Source organism: Neomonachus schauinslandi, chromosome 5 (assembly GCF_002201575.2).
Source record: "Neomonachus schauinslandi chromosome 5, ASM220157v2, whole genome shotgun sequence".
Taxonomy (NCBI): domain Eukaryota; kingdom Metazoa; phylum Chordata; class Mammalia; order Carnivora; family Phocidae; genus Neomonachus; species Neomonachus schauinslandi.
Window position 1 is genome coordinate 3,455,145 of NC_058407.1, and position 7,830 is coordinate 3,462,974.

The 7,830-nt window shown below is 53.3% G+C and overlaps 1 protein-coding gene across 1 annotated transcript in view; it reads left to right on the forward strand.

Moving 5' to 3' along the window:
* Position 1: 1 nt before the first annotated feature.
* The window catches only part of CERK (ceramide kinase), a gene marked incomplete at its 5' end in the record, with an annotated part of 40,655 nt that continues 32,826 nt past the window's right edge, over positions 2-7,830 (forward strand). Inside the window, one exon of the mRNA XM_021687761.2 lies at positions 2-101. Coding sequence (XP_021543436.1) covers positions 2-101 — 100 coding nt within the window. The remainder of the gene's footprint in view (positions 102-7,830) is intronic.

A 7,830-nucleotide genomic window follows, 5' to 3' on the forward strand; every position in this document is an offset into this window, starting at 1 on the left:
GTGGGTGAAGCGGCAGCGCTGCGCCGTGAGTCTGGACCCCGCGCGGGCGCTGCTGCGCTGGTGGCGGAGTCCGGGGCCCGGAGCCGGCGCCCCCGGCGCAGGTGAGTGTCGCCGCGGCCCGCGGGCTCGGCCGGGAAGCCGGGGAGGGGGCACGGACGCGGCCCGGCCCCCGGGGAGGGGGGGATGTGCGCTCCGGGGACCCGGTGACAAAGGGCGAGTCGGGCGGTGCGGGCGGGGAGGGCCGGAGATCCGGCGCCCGCGGTCCCCTGCGCGGATGCGCCCCGGGCGGGCGAGCCTCGGCCCGGGCGGTGTCGCCTGGTCGCCGCTGCATCGCGCAGACCGGCCCCCGGGGACCTGAAGGGCACCTTCTGGATGAGATCGGTCACGGATGGATACCGAGGGGTGTGGGCGCCCTGCACTCGGTTTCGGTTTAAACCAAGGACGGACGCTTTTCTTTAGCGGGGGCCCCAAACAGAGAGGCAGCCCTGCAGGGTAGGGGATTCCTGTTGTAAAGAGGAGGAAGGGGCTCTCGACCTTCAGCCTGGGGTGTGCTCCGGGGGGCGCGGTCGGGAGTTGATTTTGGTACAACAGGCTGGACACATGACCTTCAGAGGCCCTCCCGACTTGAAGAAGTGTAATTTGGGTAAAAATGGAAAGGACACACCCGGCCCAAGGGACGCTCTCTCCCCAAGGAGAAGGGGCCAGGGGCTCCCGGGCAGAGCTGTCTGCTGGCAGAGGGATGGGAGGAGGCTGATGAAGGAGATGTCATTTGATCCTGGGAAGGAGGGAGGAGGATTCCCCCAGGGGTGTTGGACAGTGGGAAAGGGGAGAGGCTTCCAAGGCAGAGGAAGCCCAGGGCTGACCAGTGTGGGTGTGTTTCACTTCATTCACTTGTCTTGTGCAGGTTTTTATAGAGGGCCTGTTGGGAGGGTGCGGTGGTATCCTCTCCTGGGCTTAGTGCCATGCCCTGCCAAAATGGATCATTTTCCTGGAAGGGAGACAGAGGAGTGCAAGTGCAGAGACATGTATGTCTGAGGAGAACACCTGACAGGTGGAGGCAGGTGGCTGTGGTCCAGGGGCAGCCAGCAGCCCTCCCTTAGGTGGCCACATTTGACTGCAGACCTGGAGGGACCGTGCACAAGGGGAGAGGTGGTGCAGTTGGGAAGCACCGCAAGGGCCCTAAGACCAGCCAGGAGGTGGGGGAGAGGAAATGGGGCCCTATGGATCCCGGAGGCTGAGGTGGGACTTCTCTTTTTCTGTGAGTGCCTGGGAGCCCCCAGGAGGGCTTTATCCAGCTCAACCTTCCTAAAGGATCCCTGCAGGGTGAACAGAGGAGGTGCAAGGGAGTGCAGTGGGGAGGCTGCTGACCCAGTCGGGGCAGGAGTAGGGGTGAGCACAGCGGGGTCTGCTTAAAATGCAGAAGCTGAGTGAGGGGAGCATGGTCCAGGTTTGCAGTCCATTGAAGTCACGGCAGGAGACTTGGGGATTCATTGTTTTAATTATTGGGGGTGGGTGTTGCAGAGGTCGGGATTCTCTCCTGGGCAGAGTTTGGGATGCCTTTTAGACGCCTTGGGGATGGTCAGGGTGCTGCAGGTGCTTCCCGACACTGAGGTGGTGAGGCTCAGCGGGTTGGAGGAGGGGTGGGCAGAGCTGAAACGTAGGCGGGGCCAAGATCAAGGGTGGCCTCCGACCCAAGACCAGCACTTGGTTTCCGGCCTCTGCAGAGAGCCTTTCTGTGACGGGGTGGCTGAGAGTCTACTCTCGTGTGATCTTACTGAGGTCCCTTTGGGAGAAATGTCTTGCCTCAGATCTCACCCTCGGGCCTCCTGGCACCACCCACCAGGGCCCTCTGTCTCGCTCTTGCCCTCGCATGCCTGGCCTGGCCCCAAGGGCTTTGAGCTGTTCTGTCCATCTCGGGGCTCCAGGATGGGGCTCTCCCGTGCAGCCATGCCGCCGCCGTTCTGTGTCATATCCGCACAAGACCCCTGCGGGGTAGCTGTTCCCATACTTTACTGCTGGGGAGACTCAGCTACGGAGAGTTTAAGTCACTGCCCCCCCCCCCCCCGTGGTCCAGCCGCGAGCTTGGTGGGTCCCAAGCCAGCCAGTGGCAGTGTGGCCTCCCGCGGGCGTCAGCACCCCACCCCTGTGGGTTGTCCGGGTGGGAAGTCCCTCAGTGCCTGCTTTCAGTGTGGGCGCCCTCCCCCGGCTCCCAGTGGTTTCTGGTCGCCAGACGCGGGGCCTTGCGGGCCTGCTTGCCTCTGCTGGTGCTCACTGCCACGGCCCCCAGTCCTCTTTCTTGGGATGGTGGTGGTTTGGCTTTTATACATCCTGGAGGCACTTCGGTGGGGGCTCAGCCGGAGCTTCTCAACCAAGAGCTTGGTTCCCTCCCTGGAGAGGCCGAGGGCTGCGCAGCCCGGGCTGGTGGGCCTCCTCCCGGAAGGGTCCTGTTCTCGTCACGCCCTGTGCTTCCCAGCACCGTGCAGAGCATGGTGAGCGGCGCAGAGAGGGCTGCCCCAGCTCTTTGGGGTTTCCCCATTACTCTGCACCCCCAAAAGGAAGCAGGCCCATGGGACATGATTGCACGCTGGAGATCAGGAGGGTCAGCAGGGCCAACGTGGACCAGCCCACGGGACATTTCATTCAGTTGGCTCCTAGGGACAGATGGGGAAGGAGTGCGTTGGTCATGCCGCAGCAGGGGGTCAGAGAAGGGGTTCAGGGCCACCGTGTGCACTGGGCGGGGTGCGGCCACTCGGGTTATGTCATCTGACCCTCCTGTGTCTCGAGAATATCACTGCTGTTTTCAGACACAAAAACTGGAATTGCTCACAGAGGCGAAAGATGTGCCCAGGGGAGCTGTTCTTTACTCCAGGCCTGTGCTCTGCGGGTCAACGTGGCTTGGTGTTGGAGAGACAAGTTAGGACGAGGAATTGGGAGGGGCAGGGTTTTCTGGTCCCAGGGAGGGCCGCCCTGTCCCTAAGGATGCGGTGAGAGCCAGTGCCCCTGGGTGCCGGCCTGGTCGGAAGTAAAGCCGACCGAAAACAGGAAACTCCGCAGAGGCGTCCTGGCTCAAAGTGGGTCGTGCTAGTTGAACTTGAAACAGACTGTAGCTACATCTGGGTTGTACCCTCAGACTCTGAATGCGTTCTTTCAGGGTCGGGGCTGGCAGGAGTGTGCGTGCGTGTGTGCGTGTGTCCGGGGTGGAGGGGTCACGGGGGTAGACACTGCGGCCCAGGCTCCACCGTTGAAGGAGGGCCCTCCCCTCCCTTCCACCAGCCCCACCTGGAATGCCCCACGGCTGGTGGTGAGCTCCTTGGCCAGGTCACGGCTGTATTTATAAACAGCGTCTCTAATACCACCTGCGTGGTGCCAAGCAAAATGTAGGCAAACCACAGATAACTTACAGAAAACTTAAAATCTAGAAAACACAGACAGAAAAGGAAGTACATAGAATTCACCCTTAGTCTCACCCTTAAGCAGTGACTACTATTTGGTGTTTTTGTCTATGTAAACATGCATGAAAGAAGAGTTAGGGAAACATACTGCAGAGTGTTTTCCAGGGTACTATTTACTCACTTAAAACCTGACTTTTTAACATCAGCTTTATCGTCTGATGTCTGATGTTGGCTCAGGTCATGATCTCAGGGTCCTGCCCTGCATCAGGCTCCCTGCTCAGCAGGGAGTCTGTTTGTCCCTCTTCCTCTGCCCCTCCCTGCAGCTTGTGTGTGCACATGGGCATGCGTGCTCGCGATCGCTCTCTCTCTCTCTCTCAAATAGATAAAATCTTCAAAAAATAAATAAAGTCAGCGTTATTGAGGAATAATTTGCGGGCAGTAAAAGCCACACATTTTAAGGGTATAGTTTGGTGAATTTTGATAAATATATGCACCTGCCTAAGCAACACCCCATCAAGATACAGGACATTCAAACCAGCCCAGAACCTTCTCCCGAGCTCCATCCCTCCGTCTCTGCATCTCTGCACAGCTCCATCACCAGGAATGGAGTCGACCTCTAATAGAATTTCCTGTAAGTGCAGTCATGCAGTATGTGCTCTTGTCTCTGGCTTCTTTATCTCACTTAATCTTTTAGTTCATCATGTATCAGTGGTTGGTTCTTCCTTGTCACAAAGTAATACTGCATTGTATGAGAAAACCAGTTTGTTTATCCATTCACTTGATGGACTTCAGGACCATTTCCAGTGTTTGGCTGTATGAATAAAGATACTGATCATTGCGTACAAGTCCTTTTGGGGGCATATGCTTTCTTTTCTCTTGGATGCATATTTAGGAGTCGAAGGCTAGCATAAGAAAGCCCATGTCTTAAGACGTGATTTTTCTTGGTTGTGCAATCTTTTATTACATGAACACTACAAATGCCTTTTTTATTTATTGATGATATAAAAGTTCCTCAAAATCAGAATTGGATGGATTGAAGATTTTCATGTAAAGATAAATTAGTATAAGAAAACAGAGGATAATTTATAATTTTGGAATATGGGAAGACCTCACTAACCAAGGTGGAATCTATACAAAAAGAAAAATCTAGATTATTTCAATAAATAAAAATCTTACAGTTTTTTTGGTAAGACTCCATAATTTAAAAGATGATGGCAGTGATATTTGCAACAAATATGACAGTCAAAGGATTAAAATTAAGAAAACATTTTGGACACAGAAAAATGGATTTAGGGACACATGGGTGGCACAGTTAGTTATGTGTCTGACCCTTGATTTCCACTCAGGTCGTGTTCTCAGGGTCGTGGGTTCTAGCCCCTCATGAGGCTCTGCACTGGGCGTGGAGCCTGCTTAAGATTCTCTCTCTCTTCCTCTCCCTCTGCCCCTCCCTGCACACACACACTCTTTCTCTCTCAAAACAAAATTGATTTTAAAAATCCACTGCAAAGAATACATACAGGCTGTTCACAGAAGAACACAATTCAAGGATGGGTGATGAGTGTCTGGGGAGATCCTGAAACCAAAGCAGCGTGGAGGGCGGAGCAGCTTGCGACAAGCTGGTTTGGGACATTAATCTGGCAATATTTTGACAGTGTTTTTTAAAAAAGGATCTATCATTTGGCCCATCGACCCTATTTGATCCTCTGTGTCAAGGAAGAACACTGGTATCTAGGAAGGGTCTTTCGCAGTTTAGAAGGGCGTCTTCCATGTGTTTGTTAAGACACTCTGCTATCGTGATAGTGCTTGCTTTCCTCTCCTCGCCCGATTTCTGCTGCTTCTCCACCAGCCCAGACTTTGGCATGCGGGCTCTCTTACGGAATGCAGTCGGTTTCTGCCTTCAGCATGTGTTTCTCGAACGTGTAGATTGGGCCAGAATAAGGCGCTCTTCGCTCTTACGGTCTTGGGCTGACTTCACGGGCCGAGTATCAGCACCATGTGGGCCTACGGCTTTTGCTCTGCTTCGTGACTTCTCTTGAGCTCTGGTTCCAAGTCTCGAACGACACCCGATTCCGCGCTGGATTCGGCCAGTGGCTCAGACCGGTCAGCAGCGGCTTCTCTGCTTCGCTCCTGGGCCTGGGTGCCTCCCGCCGCCTCTGCTTCTCCCGCGTCCTGCCCCCGGGTCACGGCGCACGCCTCTTGTCGCCATCCCCCGCGCACGTGCTTCTCCTTCTCCGCACACGGCTTCCGATGCCTTCTGCCACCGCCCGCCTCTGGGCCTCCCCTTTCCGTCTTTCTCCTTCTCTGTCGCCTCCTCAGAACAGTCCTGTGATGGCTGAACCCTGGTTGTGGGATCAGAAGTCCGGAGAGCACCCTGAGCCCTTCTAGAGTGGCCCTGTGCAGGAAGGAGCCTGCTGGGTGCAGCGGCACTGAGGCTCTGCTAGAAAGTTCTTCCACACGCGCCGCTCGCTGGCCCCACAGGCGTCCTGTTGCAGGTGCGTGGCTCGCACTCAGCCTCCGTGATCTGGACCCATGGTAGCCGCCCCACCTGCTGCCTTCTGATTCAGCGCGGCTTCCCTGCCAGACGCTTTTCCTCCTGTCCCAGGTTCTAATCCTACCCTCCTTCCAGGTTCAGCCCTGCTGGGGCTTTGCCCTTCAGCAGCCTTCTTCCTCTGAGTTCTGTATAGCTCTGTTTCTCTCTGCTTTGTGTTGTGACTTTTGCTTTTTAAATTTTTGTATGTATTTGTCTTCTCTACCCTGCATTCTCTCGGAGGGCAGACTCCAGTGTCAGCTCATCCCCATTCTCCGGAGCTCCCCCATCAAGCAGCGAGGGGAGAGGGCATGAGGCATTGCAGGTCCCACAGCCCCTGCAGGGGAAGGCGGTGGGAGGGGCGTCCAGGGATCTCTTGCTCTGTTTGCTGTTAAGCACCCTTGCTTTTCTCTGAAGGGGCGTGGGTTTGAAACCATCAGGAGTGACTAGTTTGTGCAAAGCCCACAAATTCTCCACAGTCCCAAAGAGTAACACCGCAGATCCTAAAGTGCCGCATACCAAACGCTCATCCGACGTGACCCGTGGAAGTCTTATTAATACCCCATTCTGAAGCCGCAAGTAATGCAGATAGTCAGATTATATAAAGCTCTGACCTGCATGTTCTGATAGGGAGGAATCTCAGTACATCTGAATAGGGAATAAATGGCAATCCTATCTACCTTTTCCAGAAAAGAAGAGAATCTCTCCAGATTTGGGTAAGAGCCCTTGTAGGAAGAGGCGCTCAGCCTCTGCGGTCTTAGCAGATGCGGGAAAGAGTAGACACTCCTGTGGTGCTGCCTCGGGCACTTGCCACCTGCCACCGTTATTATCAGATTCCCTGATTTAGCCGTAGCCCAGCATGGTCAGAAACATTGTGATTTTTCTGAAGTTATTCAAGGTTAACTTCTATCTGTTACTCTAAAACATGCCTCCAAACATTTTCTTAAAGGGCCAGATAGCAAATATTTTAGGCTTTGTGGGTCACAATTCCTCAACTCTGCTGTTTTAGCATAAAAGCAGCTACAGACAGTATGTAAATGAATTCATGTGTCTGTGTGCCAATAAAACTTTATTTATAAAAGCAGACAGCTGGCTAGAATTTGGCCTGCAGCTTGCTGACCCTGTTCTAAATCATTATTTGTGAAGAGGGAATAACCATGTGATGTATTGTAAAAGCAGCTAATCCAGATGACTAAAAATATTTTGACCTTCAAAACAAGCAAGCAAACAAATCTGGTCATCTGGAAAAACTGACACTGCAATTTGGGAAACACACCCATTTAGGTTCTGGTCCCATCATGCACTGATCTGTAAGCAGAAAGCCTATCCTCCCTCTGAGGGATAGCATATCCATTTGCAGACTGGGCTCAGGCATCAGAATTGGTCCAATTCCTTTCTCTCTGACCAGTTTCACACAAACCTGTCTACATCCCCCAGAGTGTGAAGTAACTTAAAAACAGAAGGAATGTGTTGAACTGATGTAGCCTATAGTGGTATATGTCTCATAGTCACTTGACAGAGTGTGTATCCTGTTGTTCTTGGAGAAATGTGATGGATCCTGTTGGCTGATGATGGTGTTGGTTCTTAATATCCTTGTTGATCTGTGTACTCGTTCTATTGATTATTGAAGTCTCCAACTATAATTGTGGACTTCTCTTTTTTGCCTTGTAGTTCTATAAATTTTTGCTTTATGTATTTTCCTGCTCTGTTGTTTGATACATACATGTTCAGGATTGCTATGGCTTCACTTGGGGTTCACCCTTTTTCATTATGTAATGTCCGTCTCTGTCTCTGGTAGCTTTCTTTGTTCTGAGGACTGCTTTATCTGTTAACAAGCCACTCTTTCTCCCTCCCTCCCTCCCTCCCTTCCTTCCTTCCTTCCTTCCTTCCTTCCTTCCTTCCTTCCTTCCT